At 34.7% G+C, this 25349-nt stretch overlaps 1 protein-coding gene across 8 annotated transcripts in view; it reads right to left on the minus strand.

The window, feature by feature from the left end:
• Positions 1-280: 280 nt before the first annotated feature.
• ODF2L (outer dense fiber of sperm tails 2 like) overlaps positions 281-25349 on the minus strand; it is a 34863-nt gene continuing 9794 nt past the window's right edge. For 6 of the 8 annotated variants that reach the window (XM_045064806.1, XM_004752665.3, XM_004752664.3 and 3 more), the window contains 13 exons: positions 24378-24437; positions 24178-24249; positions 23544-23660; positions 19255-19440; positions 16456-16565; positions 15369-15504; positions 11935-12045; positions 10240-10344; positions 7859-8017; positions 6464-6549; positions 6219-6381; positions 3193-3318; positions 281-788 (listed from right to left, as the gene is read on the minus strand). In XM_045064806.1, coding sequence (XP_044920741.1) covers positions 660-788; positions 3193-3318; positions 6219-6381; positions 6464-6549; positions 7859-8017; positions 10240-10344; positions 11935-12045; positions 15369-15504; positions 16456-16565; positions 19255-19440; positions 23544-23660; positions 24178-24249; positions 24378-24437 — 1560 coding nt within the window. In that variant the 3' untranslated portion in view covers positions 281-659. The remainder of the gene's footprint in view (positions 789-3192; positions 3319-6218; positions 6382-6463; positions 6550-7858; positions 8018-10239; positions 10345-11934; positions 12046-15368; positions 15505-16455; positions 16566-19254; positions 19441-23543; positions 23661-24177; positions 24250-24377; positions 24438-25349) is intronic. The other 2 variants (XM_045064807.1, XM_013056204.2) reach the window with 2 other exon arrangements.

Here is a 25349-nt window from a genome sequence, read left to right on the forward strand (position 1 = left end):
AGCAGCAGGCAGAGAGAGAAGCAGGTTCCCCACGGAGCAAGGAGCCCGTTGTAGGAATTGATCCCAAAATCCTGGGATCATGACCTGAGCTGAAGGCAGCCACTAAACCGAATGAACCACCCAGGTGTCCCATATAATTATACTATTACTAACAATTAATATCCAGAATACTTTCCTTGTTTTATAAATCTATATTGATATCGATATTGATATTAGATCTATAAAATCAAGGAAAAAAATATATATATATTACCACAAAGTAAAACAACTACACATGTTATATATGTTATTCAAAATCATGTATTTGGCTTAAAACTGGCCTAGATTTATTACAAATTCACTTAAATGATGGCTACAGACAGTCACAAAAAATGATTCTGGCTTTTTTGTGTGTGTGTGAAAACCATTCCAAAAATCAATATAATTTAAATAGGTATTTAAACCAGAGCTAAATGAAAATTATCCAGCAAAAAGGAATACTAACATCTGTATCTTATTTTAAAGTTGCAAATGGATAATAAATTGTATTTAAGAAAACTACATAAAAACTCTACTACTACCACCCATAAATTAAAGTATATTTATTATTATTTTTGTACCTAATCATGTTTTAGACTTAGAGTAAAATCCTATTGCTTCTAGAAAATAAATCCAACCATTTATCCAAACATTGTTACATAAGAAGTTTTAAGAAACTGTAAATAATTCTTAATACTCTCATTTTGATTCTCCGACTTTTCAAGACTATGTTGTATTTCCTTCAAACACACTTCCTGGTGTTGTGCTTTCTAAATAAAGAAAAAATAAAGATAATCAATAATGACATTCATATCAAAGGGTAGAGTAAAATCCAGCATAACTAAAGTACACACATGGTTGATCTTACTGTGATATAGTTTGTTGTAATACAATCAACGTCAAATGATTACATATTTAAAATGATTAACATAATAGATTTTATTTAAAACCATCATAACTATTTTTCATTACATTTAACATGACCTATTTTAATACCAGTTTTTGCCATTTTCATATTTTATACATAAGTATAAAATACTTATTTCGTATTTTCGTATTTTATACATTCGTATTTTATTTATAAGACTTTTGTTATCTTAAAAAGTGACAGAATTCTAGTTTTGATAATATGAACATTTTTAGAATCCTTTAAAAATAAAAGGAACGCTCATTATTATAATAGGTGTTCTCTGAGGGAAAAATTAAAAGCCTAATATATTTTTTTAAAATATTCGGTTGCATATAAATTCTCAAGTAGATCTATTCACTGAAAATACTTCAGATAGACAGGCTGCAAATAACATCTAGCTTCCAACTGAAATGTAGGCACCTTAAGAAGAGAAATCTTTTATTTCCTTCCTATCTGGTAGTCAATGACACGTGATACCTTCTGAAACTGAGCAATACCCCTTGGGGGCAGTGGAGTGGTATGAAGCAATGTGCTAGGCTGCGCTACACAAAGTGTACAGAATGAATACAGCAAATCTTTGTGAAACATCAGTTTTACTCAACGGTTTGGAGGGAAAAATACTAAGAACACACCTCTATTGTAGGGGAGAATGTAAAATGCTCATGGATTTTAGGATAATCTGTTAGACTACCAAGCATTTCAGGCTTCAGGCAGGGCAGCTCAGGTTAAGCTTGGGTCTCTGCATTCACCCTGCTCCAGCTGAAGCACTGGGGCAGAAAATCCAAAGAAGTCTGCTTGTGGGCAGGGCACTGTAGAGGACACTAGAGTATAACCAACTATGACACTGGCTTTCAGGCTGCTTACAACTCAACTGGAGCTAGGACATGCATACAAAATAAATACTGACCTGCCCACAGAATTGTCCCCTGGAAGGGACAGAACACACAGACTCAGCAATGTCTAAATCCTTGCTTAGAATTCTAGATTGTTATTACTATAAAAATTAGCAAATTTAATAGAATACCACGTCTTAAACTCATTTATTTTGCAGATTTAATCAAGCACTGAGAACATTATAGAGAAACCCAACTCATCTCACTACTTATTTCTTCAGAAGCTTAAAGATTTTATTTACTTAAAGATTTTATTTATTTATTTGAGAGAGAATGAGTGAGAGACAGAATGAGAGAGGAGAAGGTCAGAGGGAGAAGCAGACTCCCCAGGTAGCTGGGAGCCCGATGCAGGACTTGATCCTGGAAGTCCAGGATCATGACCTGAGCCGAAGGCAGTCGTTCAACCAACTGAGCCACCCAGGTGCCCTCTTCAGAAGCTTTAATGACACACGCTTTTTAGTATCAGAAATACTGATGGTGAGAAAAGAAAATTAAAGAATAAATATATAAATAAAAGATTTAGAATAAAGAGCAGACCCATGCTACATTAAAAGTGAGAAATGTTTGTTCTGATTAAATTGCCATGGAAATTTTGATGATAAAATTTTGGTGATAAAATTAAATTAATATTGCATAACAAAAATCATTTAACTTTTGAACTTTTCACGTTTTCAACTTTCTAGACACTTGGGAATGAAAAAATAGTGTTTCCTGCTCCTCTGACTCCCAGAAAAGATAAAGTATCATCATTTTCTATATCATCGAGTAGACTGTTTTCAAGTACTTTAGTCACAACTAGTGCTAGCTTCCATAGTATCTTATGCTAATTGACTATTTTCATGAATACTTTGGAAAAGACATCAGATGATTAATTAAACACAGTGAATTTGGGATTCTCATTTCATGGCTGAGTGGCCCACAGTACCTATCTTAAATTTACTTAATTTACTTGAATATTACTTAATACAAACTCATCACTTTTTAAAGTATAATATTCATTACTCAAGACAGATATCAAAGTCTAACTCAAAATAGTTTAAATTGTATATCTTAAATAATGAAAAATTCGTACCAGAAATTCCTCAGTATAATTTACTAAGCAGCTGTTGTGTGAAAGTAATATGCAGTAAAGGGCCTGATGAGACTTTGGGGAAATGTGCTGGGAGCTACCAAGGATGCAGGGTAGTTATTCTTTGGCATAACCATGACATTTAAAATTTTTATGAGTTTTATTATTTGTTATTCTTAATATTACCAGTAAAGCATGAGTCCTGATTCTGCTCACTTCATACTTTAACTAAACTACAGGGTAAGAATGTTAACTGCTAATTTATTTTTTATGAAAATACATTAAGCCATACTAATACTTACACTGTTCATTTTGCAAACAAGTTGATTTTGTTCTTCATTTTTCTTTCTAAGCTCAGTTTCCAGATTTAATATTTTAATCTGTAAAGCCCTCTCTCTAGATGACATTTTCTCTATTTCTTCAGAAACCTGTAATTTTCATTAAAAGAGCAAAATAACTAAATATGCTTTTTTTCAAGTATGATCTAAAGCCTTGACATACTTAGACTGTACTTCTTTTTCTGAACAGTTTAATGACAAAATATTTAAAGATGTTCTATCCTGAGGAAACACAAATAACATAAGTATGCTTACTTCTCTTTGCAGTAAAAGTATCTGCAAAATTAGCCTGAGATGGAACAAGTATACATATTTGCAGTCCTCTGTGACTCAGGTAGATGTTTTGCCCAACATTATATTTTTATAACCTATTGAGACCAGCTGGCATGTTGCATGGATTTACATTCACTGTGGTGTTCAGAGTGGGGGTAGGGCACAGCAAGTTCTCATTCAGTGCAGGCGGCAGACTGGGTAGATGAGATAGGGGCAGGGCATGGGATGTAGACACTTCATTCACATATACAACAAGAGACTGGTTTTTCATTCATTCACTCACAGAGCGCTCTGAATTTGAGTTCTCTTATTTCTATGATTGCTTATTTTAGCAGAAAGCTAGCTTAGCTATGTTCATCCAACAATTCGGCTATGTAGTAGCCTATTTGCAGGAATGCTGGGTTGGAGCCACAAGAATAAGAGCTGAGACGAGGCCTAGTTAAGGAGCAAGGAGCTAGTGGGAAGGACTGTCCTCTAATCATGCTCCTGCATGATTACTTTATTATAAAGTAATTTACAAAGATTTCTTTGCACCAGTTCCAAGGGCAGCAGTATGAGGGATGCTAGCAGGATCTGAAGCTATAGGAGAAAGAGCCTTTGACAATGTCCTCAGTTTGGACAATAGTGACAAGGCAGTGACAGCACTCCTCACCTGGCAGGAACTAGAGACAGACAGCCTCACATTCCAGTGCAGCAGGAGAGAAAGAAGCCAGACACATCGCTGGGGACTCTGAACACTTCTCAGAAGGAATCTTAGACACCTAGCATTTCTAGGAGAAAGTCTTTTATTTTCCTCCCAAAGGTTGATGGGGCTGAGAAATCTGGATTACATTTCTATCATCGGCAATACATTTTACAACCTAGCTTTTATCCAAGGATGTATCTTTCAAAATAAATCTAAATTAGTTTCCCAGAGTTATAAATATATAGATAGATAGATAGATAGATAGATATGCATATATATACACACACACACATACATATACATATGTGTATATATGTATGTATATAGCACGTGTGATGTAAGAGCCACAATTCAGTGATATCAGATTTTATCTAACTTACATGAAGTTGCCATTAACAAACTTGAGAAAGACGTGGGTGGAAGAGAGTTTAGAGGGAAAGACAATTTGGTATTGGACATGTTAAGTTTGAGATGTCACGTAAGCAGCATAATATCTGACTCTAGTTCTCAGGAGAGACAGAAGTCTGGGGTGGAGACAGACAACTAAGAGTCGTCATGGAATAGACAATCTCTTTTTAGCATCATTCAATCTGATGAGGAAACTCATCATCCCCATTTCACTAATTAAGAAACTAGAATTTCAAGAAGTCATTCACTCTGGGTCAGGGTGTAATGCGTTAGAGCCAGAGTTCAAATCCAGTTCTAGCTGGACTCCAAAGCCCACCTTAAGTCCTTTCAAGACTACATTTTCAAGTCATTTGATAAATTTACCTGTTAAGACCCTCCTGTATTATTTCCAACCACCACCCCTGACAATAAACTAACAATGTCTTCTGGTGCACCTTGTACCTCCCTCTGTTGTAGCACCGACATGCTGGATGACACTTGTCTGTTTATATATTATCTTTCCCCTGGACTATGAGTGTCCTGAGAGTTGAGGCCAGGTCTGTTGGAGGAGGTTATCAAAAAGATGTGACTTGGGGCACCTAGGTGGCTCAGTGGGTTAAAGCCTCTGCGTTCGGCTCAGGTCATGATCCCAAGGTCCTGGGATCAAGTCCCGCATTGGGCTCTCTGCGTTAGAGGGAGCCTGCTTCCTCCTCTCTCTCTGCCTGCCTCTCTGCCCACTTGTGATCTCTCTCTGTCAAATAAATAAATAAAATCTTAAAAAAAAAAGATGCAACCTCCATCTGACCCACAAGCTGAACCTGGGCAATTATAAGCTCCCCACTCTCTCCCTTGTGCTTTAGATATCTGTTCTGCTTTCCTGCCCTGCTCCCAGAAGCCACTCCAAGTAAAGAGCCTTAAGAAAGGAATGTGGTGTTGAGGCTATTTGGACTGGGTACGTGACAGAACCTAGTTAAGGCCCTGTATATAGACTTTTAAGATTCTGTCAGGTGTGGAAATCTATTCATCTTGTGGCCATCCAAGAAAACTCTTGTGTTGCCTCGCTTATCAAACCTGTCACTTTCCAACCTGGAGTGGTTTGTCTCTTTCTACGGTCTCCCCGTGCCCTCTGTACACAGGTTTCCCATAACACCAGGGAAACTGCTGAGAAGCTTGTAAACTAACAAGGTTTTATTCATCTTTTCATCTCAAATAGTAGCGGAGTGGCTGACAACACAGTGAGATGTTTATTAAATGCTAACCAAATGGATTTAACTGGAAATTTAATTCTTACATGTATTTAATGTAACAATATTGGCCAAAAGAAAAGGGAGTTGAGCTCTACGGCTCACCAGATCCTGATCAAAACCAAAACGCTCAACAATTTGAACAACTGCTTTGGTTTTATGTAAAAAAAACAAAAAGCAAAAGAAAGAGGAGGGAGGGGAGCTCCTTCTGTTTGCCATCTATGCCTCTACCCTGCCACACCATCATTTACCTACTGAAGTAACTGCACCAGTAATACAGCTACCCTGTCATCAGGATAAAAACAATAACTGTAGGTTTGGTAAGATGAGATATTGTCTGTTTAAAAGGACGACTCTTGGGTAAACTAATTAAAAAGTTTCTAAATAAAGGCCATCTGTACCTTTTGTCTTCCTTCTTCTAAAGCAGCTTCCAGCTGTCTGGCCAATGCTGTATATTCTGCAGATTTCTCTTTAAACTTAAGATTGCTATGCTTAAGACATTCTTCTTGGTTTGCCAGCTTCTTTTCAAGCTCTTTATTTTCCACATCCATCTGTTCTAATTTTCTTTTTACAGAAAACATATATTTTAAAATTATAGTGCGTAGAGAAAAATGTAACACCAATTTTAAGTCAATTTAATACTTACTGTTTAAGGTTTTCACACTTCAACTGAATAAGATAATTTTCCTCTTCCAGAGAAAGCTTTCTCAGAAGATTATGATTTGCATCAACCTAAAAGGGGAAAAATAAAGTTTTCTTGGTTATTTTTTTCTAACCAACTTCCAAAGAAATCTATACACTTTATCGTTAGAATAATCATAAAAAACAAGAAAACATCACTATTATTAATACTCCTACACAGAGAGATACAAAGAAACACTACATTGTTAAAACACAAGCTCTTGAATTCCTGTTTAGTGCCTCATGTAAAATCATCTACTAAAATTCTTTCTGAACGATGGCAATTAATACATTCTGAACAATGATTTCTTGAAAAAGGGCGTTTATTTTATTAAGTAAATTTGAAGACCAAAAAGTATGAATCTCCTATTGTTGGATATTTAGGTACTCTTACAATTTCTTGTTTTACCTAAAGATAGTGATTGATAATTTACTCTGAAGTTGTAACTACAAGTAAAAATGATTATTTGTGAGAAACAAAATAAAACAAGCAAATCAACCACAGAAAATTTGGGGATATCAAGACAGAATATTCTTCCTATTGCTTCAAAAGCTATACTTATTTTAAGAAGCTTGGAAAATAAAATTTTTCTCATAATTTACTTAATAATTTAGGTTATCTATGCAGATTTGGCATTTTCCTAGAAAAATCTCTTCTCAGAAATTTAAATTTAGCAAAATTTTGTTTGTATGCTTTTTAAAAACAGGATGCATTTCAAAATTAAAATCCAGATTACATTTGGAATATAGGGACTTGTTCCTAAAAATTGTTTCGCAAATAAAAACTTACTACCTCCTTGCACATGCATCTTTGAAAAAAATAATTAGAGAAATATTTATTAAGCACTTACTCTGTGCTAAGCATTGAATTAGGAGGTGGCTAAGTGGCGACTAACTGGGCACCCATGATCTTTGTTCTGATGGAGTACAGAAGTATATGTTGGCAAAAAAACCAAACAAACCAAGAATAATCCAAATGAGCTTGATGCACAATTCTAATTAAAATGAATTGTAATTTTTGTCAGGTAATTTACAATAACTTAGCTTATCCTCATGTCAAAAACTATGTATGTAAACATAGCATTGCTCCTTCTCCCATGCTATTACCATGTTCTGAGACATCTAAATGCAGATTTGTACGAATAAACTAAAATGAGCAATTTTAGTTAACAATTTTTCACAATACTGAAAGAATAGCTTGCAGAATATTACAGTCTCTGCAATAAACTGATAAATTGATGGAGATGGGAGTGTTAAAAAAAAAAAAAATCAACCCCCAACAGGAGTGCCCTCAACTAGTGAAATCATTCTGAAGTTTCCTTGAACCTATCTAGCAGAAAGCAGAATGCTGGCTGGACACCTGGCCCTGCAGCTCCCTAACGGTGCGCGCCTGGTCTGCACATTTCCCCTTGCAGTGCTGCAGACTCTCCTGACACTCGTGAAGCCTCTGTTCCGCCGCCGTCAACGAGTCGCGGACGTGTTCTAACTTCTGCAGATGAGACTCCATCTGCCCTCTCATCTGAGTTGTAGCATTAAGGAAACAAGTGCAAGGTCACACATTCAGCATTAATGTTTTTACTATCTTAAACACTAGATATGCTCATAATATAATAAGTATTTTAGGCATAATGGTTTTAAACAAAAAGATTGAACCAAATAAATATGATTAAACGGTAAATTAGACTCGGCTAACAAGAACACGTACCTCAAAAGTGGGCTGTACTTTGGTTTTCAAAAAGTTTGTTGAGCAAATAATACAACACTGTATGTTACTTACATTAGAATTCGAAGTTTTTAAATAGTCTTTAAAGAAAGTCTGTTGACTCAACGCATACAGTTATATTAGCTTACATGGAGAATGTTTAACCTACTTAGGAAAGCAAACTTTTTGATTCCTGTCATTTATCTTCAAGCATAGTCATAACTAGTAACGCTGGTATGGTCATTTGCTACCATCCAGCCATTAGGCTAAAGTAACTGTCACTTTGTCATTCAATCTTGTAACTCAGATATTTCAATTAAAACAGCCTTGCTGCACTCATCTTAGTCCAGCTGGTGGGATTACGGTATTATGCCAAGATAGCTCATATCATCAGTCTTCAGCGGACTGCCATTTCATCATTACAATAATTCTGAGCAAGTCTCTAAATTTACCTACATTCACCCCTTTGGTCATTGCAGTGCCTCACCGTGGCACTTTTGTGGAGATGTGACAAGAAGCACCTCTAAGAAATGCTTACATGGTTAATTTAAAAAACAAAACAAAACAAAACAAAACAAAAAAAACAGACATATGGCATGTAGGATTTTTTTTTTTTAAGATTTTATTTATTTTGACAGAAATCACAGGGAGGCAGAGAAGCAGAGAGAGAGGAAAGGAAGCAGGCTCCCTACTGAGCAGAGAGCCCAATGCAGGGCTCGATCCCCGAACCCCGGGATCATGACCTGAGCCGAAAGCAGAGGCTTTAACCCACTGAGCCACCCAGGTTCCCCGGCATGTAGGATGTTTACAGGAGGAAAAACACAAGACCCAGAGTCTTTCCCTGAAACAGGGAACACCTAGAGCTACCGAGCACATCTGGCATTCTTGATCACAAAAAAAAAATAAGAACAAAGCTTACCTCTGGGTCCCCAAATATCTAAGAGCCCATGAGAAAACCAGTGGAAAAGGAAAAGGAAAAATTTCATCTTAAAAAATGACTTTTCTGGTTTAATACCAGTTAGAAGACACTGTGACTCACGGCATCTGAAAATCACAGGCTTCTGCCCCATCAGCCTCCTGAATAGGCTGATGTAAATAAGATGTTTTATTTACAGTTCTGCCTAGCAAAAGAGGACAGCTTTGCGGTCTCATGAGAGAGAGAGAGACCAGGACACATAAAATGCTAGACATGCTGCTAAAAATAGGTAAAAAGTAATTCTAAGAAAGTAGTAACTTGCATGTTTGGTGGGCTATCTTTATCTCTGTTTCACAAGCGGAATGCCTACTCTGGTTGACCTCTTCTTCACATTGTGCCTCACTCAGACTTCTCAATCCCAAGATGTGGGGGCAACCCAGAGACAGTCACCTTATTACACTCAGTTGGAAGTGACTGCTAACATCCCATGACCTCTCCAGCCGGGAGTCAGTGCCCTATGACTTTCACTACTTCCTTACCAAAACAACATGAGAAGACCGGAAGAGAGATGCGGTTTCATTTAAAAAGTTAAAAATATTCACAAATACAAAATAACTTGCCAACACTGGCCTTCCCCTCATTCTGTTGCAATGGGGTGATAAAAGGGAAACGATGCTGCTTTTTTAAATAATATTTTTCTTCCAAAAAGCATTTAACAGCGAATATTTACTTTACTTTCTAGACACAAAAGATTTAGTACCAAAAACAAAAAGGTGGGATTAAAAATGAGAGATATTCAAGTTTGCAACTTATGGCTGATGAAGCCAGTGATAAGTGATAACCATTCTTTTGAGATATATGAATCTGCTCTTATATCAGAAAAATTAAACATTTATGCTATTTTTCAAATACTAAGGAAAAAGTAGAAAAACATTCACACAAATAAACATTTCAAGCCTGGAGGAAACACTATCTCCATAGAAAACAAACTCCTACAGAGATTAAAGACAGGTAATTTCTAGATCAAAACTACAGAAAATGACTATAATGAAAGAATATGTATAATATTCATAAAATACAAAACATATAAATATTATTTTATTGCTTAAAACATCAAACTCACCTTCTCTAATTTTTTATTTTTGTTTTTTGTAATTAGGTTATTTTCATGTAGCAAATTTTCACATCTGGTTTTCACCATTTCTGCTGCCTCTTGTAATTTTTGTATCTGAAAATAAAATATATTAGGACAACATATTTAATTAAAACCATAATATAAATTAAAAAACTAAACATCTGAATCTTTAAACAAATCATTATTTCCCTATCAACACCCTCAATATCTTTATCTAATGTTATTCCTACTTTAATAGAAGAATTGCTCAGTGTTCTACTCCAATCTACAACTCTTTTATGATTTACCTGTCTTTTCCGAACCATATTTCTAGACCCTCCCCTTAAGCCTGAATATTAGAGATCTTTATTTGCAAGTCAAGGTCACTTTAAAGAATAATTTTTAAAAAGAAATCTGAAGACTAAGGAGTAACTGAAATCTGCTGACATATTTGTCCACATGTGGATTTAAGAAAAGTCAGATTTATTACAACAACAACAACAACAACAACAAAAATACATACATACATACATATATATATATATATATATATATATATATATATATATATTTATAAACTGGCTCCCAAACCAATTACTTTACACTTAAGCAATGCTCAAAAAAAAAAAAAAAAATTCTGAGGCCTTTATACAAAGCCCAGAGCCCAGAACATGCACATTATTCTTGCTGACGGATTAAACCCAAACACCCAGCTGGCATTCTCAGTAACAGGCCCACAGTCCACCACACCTCCTTCCTACCTCTGGTAAGCGCTGCATGACTGCAGGATTCTACCTGGATGTTTTGACTCCATCCTCCCATCTAAACCATCCAGATGAACTTCCTACTTATCCACAGGATGCCCTCCCCTTAAGCTTTTACCTTTAGTTATTTATTCTTTAATTCAAATGTTCTCTCTTCCAGCAAAACCCAGCTCATTATTGACCAGTTTGGTACCATCATTAAGGATCTGCATAAGTCCCATCTTTCTCATAAAGTTTTTCTTGAATACTCATTTTCAAAATATAAGGTTTTCTATAAACTAACACTGAACATAGCTCTATTCCAAATATATTTTCACAATTCTTATCCAAGTCCTTCATGTGAGTAAATCAGAATTTTATTTATTGGGAAAGAGGGAGTACTGAGTTTTAATGACCCTAAATCAATGCCATTAAACATCTAAAATGACAATATAACTAAGTTTAACAAGATTATACATAAGATTCACATTTCATCTACATAACTAACTTTAGATCTACTTTTTGGAATAGCCAATACATACACAGCCAAGGCCTGAATCAAGAATCAGTAGAATCGGGGCACCTGGGTGGCTCAGTGGGTTAAGCTGCTGCCTTCGGCTCGGGTCATGATCTCAGGGTCCTGGGATCGAGTCCCGCATCGGGCTCTCTGCTCAGCAGGGAGCCTGCTTCCTTCTCTCTCTCTCTCTCTGCCTGCCTCTCAGTGTACTTGTGATTTCTCTCTGTCAAATAAATAAATAAAATCTTTAAAAAAATAAAAAATAAAAAAAGAATCAGTAGAATCATCTACTATAAAAATATGTGGGACTTTAAGAAATATGGGACATATGTTCTATCATAAAATAGCTCTACCTTTCTTCAATTCTGCTTCTTTAGATTATGAAAAAGTACTGTGTTTTAAATTGCCTACAAAATTTAACAACAAAATCAGTGCAATAATTACCTGAGTTTTATATACTTCAGTAAGGGTTTTCTGTTGTTTTTCTACTTCTTGCAATTCTAAAAGTTCATTTTCAACAGAAATCACCTCATCCTTCAAAGCCTCAAGTGTAGTCTAGCAAGGAAAAAATAAAAAGATTTTATAAATCATTAGAATTCACAAAAACCAAGAATATGAAGTAAAATATACCATACACAAAAGCAGAATAGAAATAACATGTTGTGGATGGGCCAGGGAGGCATCCGAAGAAAGGGACTTTAGAGCAAACACTGAAAGGATGTGTGGCTCTTTGAGGGAAGAGAATTCCCACAGAGAAAGGCAACTGTGGGACAAGCCCTGGCCAGTTAGGGGGAAAAGAGCAAGGCCAGTGTGCCAGGAAGGGAGAAAACAATGGGGAGAATGGAAGGAGATGAGGTGGGAGAAGTACTAGAAAGCCAGATGGAATAATGTTTTGTAGGTGTTTATTATCCAGATATCACTGGAGGGTTTGGGGTGAAATAGTGACATGGTCTGACTTTCATTTTTATGGGAACTATGCTATGGTGAACTGAAAGCTGACTATAGCGGCAAGGGCAGATGCAAAGGGGGCTCAGGAAGTCACCATAACTATGAGAGATGACTTCAACCAGGACAACAGCAGTGGTGTTGGGGAGAGGTAGTCAAATCCTCATCTATGTGAAGCAGATCTGCTGACAGACTGGAAGCAAGTGGGAGAGAAAGGAGTCAGGGATAAAACCAGATCGAAGGACAGATAATATTGCCATTAACAAGATGAGGCTAACTGTAGGATGAACCATTTGGGGAAATAAAGGAGCTCTATTTTAAACTTTGAGACACCTATTAAATATCTAAGTGGAGGTTTCAAGTAGGCCATAGAAGATACGTCTGGAATTCAGGGGCAAAGTCTAGGCAAGAGATATAAATTGGAGAGCCCCAGGATATAGATGGTACTTAAAGCCCCAACACTAGATGAGATCACCTATCAAATTTGGAGAGATTAGTTTTAAAATTGTCTTGCATTGGAAAAAATATAAGGACCCATATGATGGGTAATTTGGAAATGCATAACACTAAAAATTAGCCTCCCTTTTGACCATATAATTACAATCCTAGAAATTTATCCTAAGGAAACAGGCAAAAAACTCAAAGAAACTAACCACATTTTTATTTATAGTAGCAAAAAAAAACCCTGGAACTAGTTCAAAATCCTCGACTATATGGTAAAATGGTAACTTTAGTTTCTTTGAGTTGTGAGATTACAGTGATTTTTAAAATTTTCCCTTTACTCTTTTCTGGTTTTTTTTTTTTTTAAACTCTTTATAATGAACAAATAGAACTTACAACCATGCAAATAACCTCTTGCAATTTCAAGAGAAGAGGTCACTGGGTCTTGGAAGGAATATCAGCAAGATCCTTTTTTCATTTGAAATGTTAAAATCTAAAATTATTCAGAAGTCATTAAAAGTAACAAAATACAACATCTAGGCAATTTTACATTGCAGAAACATATGCCAGATGCACCTAGGTTTTTTCCTTAAACAAAAATCAAAAGAATAATGCATTAAAAATACATGTTTCTGAATTATTAATAGAAAATAAGATGTAAACTAACTTGATGATTCTTATCCCTATGTAATTTAAAATTAATTCCACTTACCATTTGATTAAAAATTAGATTCATAATTGATGAAATATTATTCTAATCCTTTCTCTCTGAAGGTTATCAAGGAAATTAAGAAAATAAAGATAACAAAATCGCTTCCTCTTCCAAGATAAACATTTTAAGCATTCATTCAATAAATATTCATGGAGAGCTAAGTGTATGTGACACCTTTCCTGGGCATTCTGGGCATACAAAGTTGGGGAGTTTATAAGGAGAGACTCATTCAAATAAAAAAGACTTTGGGGGGAAGAAGCACTTGAGCTGAACTAAGGCCGGTCTTAGGTACTAGGAAAAATGATTCCAAATTGTATATATACTAAAACTATAGGAAGAGATATAGGAAAATGTGAATAAACTGCAGGAAATAACGAGTATTTATATTTGGCTAGAACCCAGGATAACTAGAAGACTAAACTCCCTAGTCTTCCTTATACCTAGTTGGGGTCATGTGCCTGAATAAGTAGAAGAGTAGAGAGGTATGGAACTTACAGGAAGTCTCCCTAAGAGGATATGAAAAAAAAAGGGGGGGTGCATAATAACTAATCTTTTTCCCCTTGCAATCCTACTGCTTGAAATTTGGCTATAATGGCTGGAGCTCCAGCAATCATTTTGGATTATGAGGATCATAACCTAGGAATGGCAGAAGAGAGAACTAAAAAGAGGGTTGGTTCTTTGATGTGATACCTGCTTCGAACTGCCAACTCTGGCCTTTTTACACAGATTCTTTTCTGTGTTCTATTTACTGTCCTCCAAAAATAGTATTAAAGACTGAAAATGATGCAACATCTTTTTTTTTTTTTTTAAGATTTTATTTATTTATTTGAGAGAGAAAGAGAGAAGGAGAGTATAGAAGGAGAGTGAGAAGGAGAGCAGACTCCCCTGCTGAGCAGAAAGCCTGATGTGAGGCACCATCCTAGGACCCTGGTATCATGACCTGAGCTGAAGGCAGATGCCTAACGAACTGAGCCACCCAGGCACCCCATGCAGTAATCTTTAATCAAGTCTCATCTGGTTACTTGTATCTCTAACTGAGAACTCAATTTTTTTTCTCAGAAAGTATAAAAATTTATTCCCCATTTTTTTCTCTGGTACACATACAAACCAATCACCCCTTGGATTTGATTAAGTTGGAAAATTCTTTCTGGTTATGAAGCAGCCAGGAACATACTTTCTGGTTTCAAATAGAACAGGCCTGAGGTTACATCCTATCGTAACCATGACACGCAGAAAAAAAATCTTACGCGTTAAAGTTAATGTAATTTTGAATGACTCAACAGCTAAAATTGAAGAATAAATTTTTTAGAAGTTGAGACAGTTATTCAAGCTATAAATCTTATTATTTAATATTGCTAAAAACAACTTTAACATAAATCTCTGTGTACAACTATAAACACTTGAAGATCTACATATAAATATGTGTATCACATATAAATATGTGATCTATATATAAATATTTATACATATATAAATATGGATATATATGTAGCTTTAGAAGTTGCATATTATAATGATCCTCTAATACCCTCACAAACACAAAAAACAAAATGACTCAAGAGTACTACCCTAATCATGCTACCATTCCAGCTACTTCTACTAAGCTGTCATTAGACAATATATACCCATACAGACACAAACACATATTACCTTATCATAAAAAATGATTTTATTTTTAAGTAATTTCTTCACCCAATGTGGACCTCAAACTCACAGCCCTGAGATCAAGAGCTGCATGCTCCACCAACTGACCTAGCCATCACCCCAGAATACATATTACCTTTAATTTTGTATTCTCAAGATTCAGAGTTTCATTTTCATATTCAATTGAGTGAAGTTTTCTAAGAATTTCTTCACAAGAATTTTTTCCAAGGTCTTCCACTTTCTTCAGGTCTTCCAAAAGATTTGTAACTTGCCTTTATGAGATAAATGATATATTTTATATAAAAGTCATAGAAATTTTCATTCAAATAGTGCTTTTTAAGTGTGTTTCTGAAATTATGTTGGTAGGATGTGAAGTTTTAAAGTACAAGTCACGGAAAAAGGTAAACAGGAAGCAGTTATCTATCAGGCTACTAACTGCATAACCTTGAGTAGCAATAATTACCCACTGATAATACCAATGAAAAATTACACAACATTCTCTTTGCTATTCAGTAAAATGTTTGAACTATTATCCTCAGTGGCCATCTGTCTCTCATTCACACACATGCACATACATCTACATAATCTCAGGGCCATGGTTATATAAAAGGATCAAGTGAGGCAATAACTCACCTTTAGAAGTGAATGATACATAGTAGTTTACAATGATAATACTGAAGAGAATATACAGAAAACAAAACATTTAAAAATAAATGATCAGGGTTCATTACTGTTAGTTTATCAGTAATAAATTTCAAAGCATAAAAGAAGGAGGTTTACTCATTGAATTTCTTTGTTATGCAATTAATGTGCTTTAGGGAAAAATAATTTTTAGGATTTTGAACGCATTTGTGTTTTTATTTTAAGCTCTGTTATATATTCTTACTTACATATTCTTGTTTGGTAGAGAACTATCACTTCCATTTTAAGATAAAATAGTGTTAACATTTAACAGCAAATAATAGATGACACATACTCAATTCCAAATACCAACCTACAAAGTTCAAAATGTGAACACCAATGCACTTTTTAGTGGGTAATTATTTTATTGTATTTTTAGAATAAGGAAAGTTTTTAACATTATAAATAGCAAAAATATCAAATCATATGGACAAACTTCACCATATGTAACCCAGAAGAACCAAAATGCAAAGTGCTTAAAGAGGAAGGAACTGAAAACACTCCTTATTAAACGAGAAAAAGATTCTTAATTTTTTTCTTACTTTTGCATTGTTTCAATCTGAACTTCCAATTCAGTTTTCTCTATTACAATTTTCTCATAATGACTTTTCCAGGCATTGGAAGCTGAAATTGTTTCAGACAGCTTGGCTTCCTAAAAAATACATCAAGTACTCATCCTGTAACTGAGTAACACTTTGGTTTTGTGCAGGGCTCTAAACACAAATACGACATAAACAAGGAAACACTTATCCTATAAAGGATGGAGTTTTTTATATGGAAAATTTTAGTGTACAACTCTGAATTTTAGGAATCTTTTAAAGTAAATGTTGATAATATCTTTATATTAGTATTGTTTTATATGCACATAGTGGCAGTTCTAACACAACATGTTAAGGATGTTGATATAACTATTTTCAAACAATGTTTCATTACTAATGAAGATAACTTCCTTCCTATTTCTTGAACTTATAATCCGCATTCTATATATAGAAGATGCTAACAACCACATAAGCATCAGAGGAGAAAGAAGTCCTCTACTGATACATATAGAAGCTCTCTGCAATTCCACAATTCCACACTTAATAACGCAGCCTTATTTATTGTTGCTATAATGATGTCAAGCTGTTTTGTAGAGGTCACCCCCATTGGTCCCCAAACACTGTTACTGTCAACAAAGAAAGGAAGACTGTAGTAGTGGCATAACCACTTTGAATGGGAGCTCCCCAAGGTAGAGACTTGTCTGTTTTGTTCATTGCTAGGGCCTTGAATAGTGCCTGGCATACAGAAGACACTCAATATGTAACTGTCAAATGAATCTAGTCTTTACGAACCCACCTAGTGAGCTATAGTCATTGTGTCCCCTAACATTCTACAAAATGACAAACTCACTGGGAAGACAATACCAATAATTATTAATCAGAAGACCCAGAAGTAATAATATGATAGCAGTTAGTATTTACTGGGGGCTTCTTTCTTTCCTTCCACCATTCATCCAGTCACAGAAAAAGCATTTATTGAGCATATACTATATGCAAGAATTTTTTGGTTTATACCTTTTTACAAAAATATTGTTGATATGCTGAATAAAGCCTAGTATTCTGTTTTCATATTTCATGTAAAATGAATTTAAATTTGCACAATGAAGTATATGTTGGTGGGTGTGTATGTGTGTGTGTGTGTGTATAGTGTAGGTTAGGTAATATACTAAAATATAAAGATATTTAGAAATTTTAACTATAAAAATAAATGCTGTGAAGAGAATTAAAGATATGACATGACTGTTAAGGGACTGCTTCAAAAAAAATGGTCAAGAAAGGCCCCTCTGAAGAGATGTTGATTAAAAAGATACCTGAGTGATTAAAAAAGAACGAGCTATTGTGAACCTGAGGAGAGCATTACAACCAGACAAAATAGCAAACATTAAAATTCTACAGATAAGAGGAACAGAAAGGAGGTCAATATGGCAAAAATGTAGGATGGCCAGGGACTGTGCTTTGACATACTTCTTCTCATTTATTCCTCCCAGTAATCATGAGATAGGAATATTACTATCTCCTATTTTATAGATGAAGAAATGGGAGTCTTAGAGAGGTTAAGTACCTCACCCAAAGTCACAAGATGAACAAGCAGAAGAGCCTTCAGATGCCATGATCTGGGGTATGTGTCACACGATGCTATTTAAACAGGAAAATCCTGAGAATGTTAATGACTTGACTAACTTTCACCACTCAAGAATATTTTCAGGTATTCAACTCCATCTAATGACCTTCTAGATTATGAACTTAGTCCTCAATTCTTTGTCTAGTTAAATTCTTCCGAATGTCGTTCATCTTTAAGTGTTAACACTTGAGCTTATAAAATATTAAGTTGTTTTGTTTACACAAAAGTTTATGTAAGCCCACTGTCATTTCTAAAAGCCTCCAATAATTCTGTAAGCCTTAACATCAGTTCTTAAGAGGTGGAATACCCATGAGACATTAAAAAGAGTAAATATTTTATTAACTGCTAATTGAATAAATACAATAATTCATCACAAACAACAAAGCACTAAGTCCAGTTTTCAACTTTGTACTATACCCAAAGATAACTTTCACATGGTGTGTTTACGTCAGTGAATGGCTTTAAGTGCATTACAGAGTTCAAATGAAGTGAATTACTGAATAGAGTCATATGGTCTAATAACATAAATCAGCAGTTCCCAAACTGGTGTTCCTTAGAACCAGTTCCAAGAGCTGTTTTGTGGGTAAAACAAGAGTTCTGTGGTTAAATAAGTGGAGAGAAATTCTGAGTTCAAAACTCTTCATTATGCTGTTTTACTTTGCCTACTCAGGGTCTTTCATATGCTAATGTACACTGTCCATTTCCAAGGGGGAATTTGTATGTACTCTTAACTTGCCGGAGATGCTTTGGGGCACTTTTTTTTTTTTTAAAGATTTTATTTATTTATTTATTTGACAGACAGAGATCATAAGTAGGCAGAGAGGCAGGCAGAGAGAGAGCGGAAAGCAGGCTCCTGATGAGCAGAGAGCCGGATGCAGGGCTTGATCTAGGACCCTGAGATCATGACCTGACCTAAAGGCAGAGGCTTAACCTCTTAATGCCCCACTTTGAGACACTTTTAATATATCCTTCAATAAAGTTCCCAGGGAAATACTGATGTAATTCAATATGCAAATGTGACATTTTCTGAAACCTTTCAAAATAAAGACTAAAGCAAAAGAGTGTGAATAAAGTCTTCCTAGTATCAGTAGAATTAAGAGAAAATTATTATATTAAGCATTAGGATGTTAACTACACAAACTAAGTACATAGATCGGTTAAGAAAGAATGTATATACTTACCTGATCTCTAATTTGGGAGGTAAGGTTTTCCATGTCTCCAGTGAAGTACTTAAGCCTTTGTCTGTAAATTTTAGATGCCTTTTTCAGAGCTATAGTTTTTTGCTTACTTGATTCTTTCATTGCTACAGCTTCATACTTATTCTTTTTCATTTGTAAGTTCCATTCAGTTATCTTGGTTTCCAAGCTCTAAAAAAATATTAGTAGTACTTAAATTATTTTAGAACTCCAATGTTTATGTCAACATTGTAAAAATATGTAAATAATCTTCCACAGATTTTATCAAAAGAATTAATCATGGGATTAATAAAAAGCAAAACAGTAAAGGAAGTTGGTTTCACCAAAGTTTATTTGTAACATTATACAATTACTATACAAACATTTTTTAGGCTTTTTTTTAAACTCTTTTTAAACTTTAACTTTCTTTAAATTTTTGTAATTAACTAGAACTTGTTAAAATTTCACATCTAGAATATTATACATGGTACTAGTTAAGAAAATCAAAGAACTATAATTGAGCTGGAGATAATCCAAAATAAAATACACAAACTCAAAGGAATCAGTAGCTCCCTACATATGTTAGAACTCTTACTTGCAATGATAAAGGCTTAAAGGACATATGATCAGAATCTACAGATCACAAATGATGCAGATGAGATAGGCTTATTTTGCAAATGTTAATTTACTGGAATTAAGGGGCACATCTTGATTCTTAAAAGTTACATCAAGGGCAATAAACATACTGCTTTACCCAATAAGTAGTAACTTTATGGAAGTTACTATTCCAAGACTGAACAGGCTTAGATGAATAACTATAAGAACCATAACAGTAAGGGTGAAAAGATGTTCAAGGGCCATGTTTCTATCCATTGAATTTGATGGTGTTAATTGGCATGACTGTTTCCTTACATAACTAGAGACAGAATAATAGGCCGGGCAGATGATGGATATGATTTAGTGTGGTAACTCTCATGCTTTTATTTCTAATTATTTTTAAGACTTTGTATTTAAAGTATTTGACTACTAAATAGCTAAGAATTTAGAGACCTGAGTTTTAACACTTTACATTTTTTGTAAAAGTTGTATAATACTGAAGAAATTATTACAGAGTTAAGGTTTTAGTTTAAAATTTCTGGACAATCATTTTAATGAAAAAAAATTGAAGGAGTCACAGTAAGACTCAGTTTTCTATTTAATTCCATGATCAATAAAAACTATGTCCTTTTTAAAAAAGATTTTATTTATTCATTTGAGAGAGATTAAGAGATAGAGCACAAGCAGGGGGAAAGGCAGAGGGTGACGGAAAAGTAGGCTCTCTGCTCTACTGGGAGCCCAACATGGGACTCATCCCAGGACCTGGAGATCATGACCTGAACTGAAGGCAGATGCTTAACCATCTGAACCACACAAGTGCCCGAAAAACTATGCTTCTTAACTTCCACTAAAATTTAGATGAGGTACATATTGAATAAGATTTAAAGATGAGGGACGCCTGGGTGGCTCAGTTGGTTGAGCAGCTGCCTTCGGCTCAGGTCATGATCCCAGCGTCCTGGGATCGAGTCCCACATCAGGCTCCTTGCTCCGCAGGGAGCCTGCTTCTCCCTCTGACTCTGCCTTCCACTGTCTGCCTGTGCTCGCTCTCACTCGCTCTCTCTCTCTGACAAATAAATAAATAAAATCTTAAAAAAAAAATTAAAAAAAATTAAAAAAATAAAAAAAATAAAAAGATTTAAAGACGAGCCCTCTCTGAAAAATGAACTTAGCAGATTAAGACAAGCAGCAAAATACTGTTAAATAGTCTATTGAAATCTACTTAAACTAAAAAATGCCATAAAATATTTTAATAAGTAGCTGGGGGAAAACAAAAAAGAGTAAGAGCAGTGTAAGTCTACTTAAGAGAACAGACTCCACAGGAAATATAGCTGCCATTCCTCCAGGAAACCACAGGGTGTCATCAGCACACCATGAATAACTGCTACATTTCACTAAGCCATTTTAAACATCAAGGTGAAATAAATTTTTTGGAACAAGATAGTCAGGACTTTCCTCACTAGATTTATCCTATCTCACATTTGGGCACTATTAGGGAGTATACTAAACTGTCAAATTATTTTTATGGTTTCAAAATAAGTAACTCTTAGCTGGCCGGTTAGCTCAAAATAAGTAACTCTTCGCAGTCTTGCCAAATGAATGGACATATATTTTAAAGTCAACTATTTGCTTTTCCCTATTTCCAAGGAACTCTACATGCTGCATATTATAAACATAATTATTCTGTGTCTTCTAAATTGTGAATATATTCTATTCCTAACTGCTATATTATAAGATCTAGAAAGAAAAATGGGTTAAAGTATCTTTAGGATACTTCTCTGAGAACTAAAACATAAATTTTGTAAAGACCTACTACAACGAATTGACTCAACTTAGTCAAACTATTAAGTGAAATTTATGTTGTCAAACTGAATTCATTATCTTTGTACTCAAAGAGAACCCTGTGAAACCTAAATCGAAGAACTAAATTCTGAACTCACCCCCCCCCCAATAACTTAATGCGTGTTAGAGGGAATTCAGTAACCTAATGCAACTTCTTGTAATTATTTCTAAACAGTAGGGTTTTTTGTACAGGAATTTAAACTCATAGTATTAGGAGAATGTGATGGCAAAATCTTAAGATTTTAGTCTTATATTCTCTAAATTATCCTATGAAAATTGTTAAAATTAACTTTAAAAAATTACTTAATATTTCATTTTTAAATTGAAGAAAAATGTTTTCAAAAATTTTCACAACTGCTATTTGAGGACATAATTAAAACTTGTATGAGATAAATTGTGACAGGGGGCACCTGGTTGGCTCAGTTGGTTAAAGCCTCTGCCTTCGGCTCTATCCCAGGGTCCTGGGATAGAGCCCTGCATCTCTGCTCAGCAGGGAGCCTACTTCCTCCTCTCTCTCTGCCTGCTTCTCTGCCTGCTTATGATCACTCTCTCTGTCAAATAAATAAATAAAATCTTAAAAAAAAAAAGGGGGGGGGGCGCCTGGGTGGCTCAGTGGTTTGGGCTGCTGCCTTCGGCTCAGGTCATGATCTCAGGGTCCTGGGATCGAGCCCCGCATCGGGCTCTCTGCTCCGCAGGAAGCCTGCTTCCCTCTCTCTCTCTCTCTGCCTGCCCCTCTGCCTACTTGTGATCTCTGTCTGTCAAATAAATAAATAAAATCTTTAAAAAAAAAAAAAAAAGATAAATTGTGACAGATGATTATCTCAGGTGTCAATCCACATGTTCATCTGTAATGCCCTATGACATCCATGCAAAGGACACAAGGAATCCTGGGGGAAAGTGCTTAAAAGCACATGTAGGAGGACAAAGGACAAAATATAAATTTTGCATAAGTCTGCTTAATGTCCCCTTACTAGGCAAAAGCTTTTTACCCTTGAAGAAAAAAAAAAAGCCAAAACACCCCAAGCGCAGTCTTGAAACGTGCCACAAGTTGCAAACATCTGCCATGATTCAGGAGTGCAAAAGCAACCAGAAATTTAACACCAATGTCCTCACACTCAGTGTGGATTATCATTGTACAATTCTCTTCTCCAAGCGAGAACACTGCTTCTTTTCTCTTGGCAAAAATAATGACAATAGATCCAGTTAGCTTGTGTCATGTCATAGCGACCTCAAGTTCTTATTTCAAAGTGCCTGTGAGGCTTCCAGAGGAACACTAAAACCACTGAGTTTAAGCCAAAATATTCCTCTTAATGACACTGATAAAAAAAAAACTGCACAAGAATGTTACTCAATTTTCTAAACACCAAAGCTAAGTAACTAATTTTAAAGTTTTAACCATTAGTGGCAAACATAAAAATAATAAACATTTCCTGACAGACTACTAAATGTACGTATTTATTTATATGTAGATGTAGAAAATAGACAGGAATACTATATCCCAAAATATTAATAACGGTTTTGGTGTTTTTAAATGACCTTAAATTTTTCCTTTGCATTTTATAAATTTTCCACAATAAACATAAATTAACTGTATAATGGGAAAGATTTTTAAAGTAATTCAAGCTCTATAAATTCCTCCTAGACTGGTATTAAACAGAGAGAGCATTTCCATCTTGGGATTTAGAACCAAATCTTTAGAAGGGCCAGAAATCTTAAGATCTGCCTCAAATATGTATTTCTCATGGCAATACTTAAATTGAATTCTTCCAAAACCACCAAATTCCAGAACTAAGGAAGGGCTTTATAGTTGTTCACTAATTTTATCACTTAAGCTATAAAAATGACTGAATATTTATAACCTTTATGTGTTCTTTTAATTTATCATTCTCTGCTTCCTTTTTATTAATTTGGAGCTGCAGTCGTTCATGTACCACTTTTACTGATTGTGAAAAACGGTTAGCTTTCAAAGCATTTGCCTGTAACAGATAAAACAAAAAGACGTGTTATTTGATATATTTCTCCACAATCTTTCACTTTATCCACGTTTAGATATGATCTAAAAAGTTGACAAAAAGTAAAGTACCATTTTACATTAACTATGACCCCATTATATATTGTATATAAAACTATAGGGCTGTGTCCCCTTCTGCCCTTTTATTTAATGGCTCCAATAATCTCCTTTTAAGAAGTCCTACCTAGCCTAAGTAAATTATATCTAAAATGCTCCCACAAACACTAAACTTCCTTAATTTACACTAAAATTGAAATACAAATTTATTCATAGTTCCTAATATATGGTGATTTATCCCAATTACTCTAACTTAAATACCATAAAAATCTTTAAAAAAGAAATTTCAAAAAAACTTGTAAAATATCCAAATAATATAAAAACACTTCTGTGCTTATTTCTGATTATATGGGGACCAGGATGGAAAGAAGGAAAAGGAGTCAATATTAAGAAAATATAATGAATTAAGCTCAAAATTTTCTTACCTTTTCATTCTGAAACAAACAAGAAAGTTCTTGAATATAGGTCTCCTTTTCAAGTACCTTCTTCTTAAGAGCCTTCAGCAAATATAATGTAGGAGTTAGAAGAAAAACCACAATTTGGATAATGTTGGCTAATTTTATAAAACCAAGCAGCATATAAGTAAAAAATGTCAGAATAGACATGAAGTATAAAAAAGACTTACAGTATTTTCACTTTCATTATCAGTTAGTTTCTCTAACATGCTAGATAAACTGTCCCCTACCTATGAAAAAAAGATATTACAAATCAGTATCAACAAACATATTTCTCTACATATAAAAGTAGAAAGAGTAATAAGCATCTTTTAAGAAATTAATATGGACAACTATTACGCACTGTTCAGATTTTTAAAAAGGTCATCATATGGATTTCTGCCTAAGTGTTCCAAATCATCTTTTGCCCATGGTTTATGAAATTATATACTAATTTCTAAATAACACCTCAGACAGTACAAGCCAATGACACAAAACCCACAAAAATATTGTATGCAAAGGAAGCTCACTGGGCTGCTTATAATAGTAAAAAATATAAACAACCTTAATTCTGGCAACCAAGAATTTTTTTTTCTTTAAAGAATCACAGCACATTAGTAAAGGAATTCTATGTAGGTATTTTAAATAAGAACATAGAAAAATGTTTATTCATTTTGAGGGCCATACTCCTGCTTGAGTATGTGAAAAAGCTATAAATTCCTTTCACCCAAAAGCATTTATGCCATGTACATATAATGCAAAATTGCACACACAATTTCAGAGGGCTCATGGACTACATGAAGCCTACTCTTAGACTTATGTAGAGGGACACAGTGGAATTGCTTGGCATACATATATTTTCATTTCTCTTGGGTATAATCAACTTGTAAATAAATGTTCACAGAAGCTTTATGCATAACAGCCCAAAAGTGGAGCAACCCACATATCCATCAACTGAGGAATGGACAACTGAAAAATGGAATAGCCATATAATGAAATATTATTGGTAATAAAGAGGAATGAAGCACTGATGTGTGCTACAACATGAATGAACCATGAAGGCACTATGTTAAATGAAAGGCAGTTGTGAAGAACCACATTTTATGTGAATCTGTTTACATGAAATATCCAGAATCAGAAAATTCATAAAAACAGAAAGCAGA

This window comes from Mustela putorius, unplaced genomic scaffold (assembly GCF_011764305.1).
Source record: "Mustela putorius furo isolate JIRA1106 unplaced genomic scaffold, ASM1176430v1.1 tig00003853_pilon_pilon_pilon, whole genome shotgun sequence".
Lineage (NCBI taxonomy): Eukaryota > Metazoa > Chordata > Mammalia > Carnivora > Mustelidae > Mustela > Mustela putorius.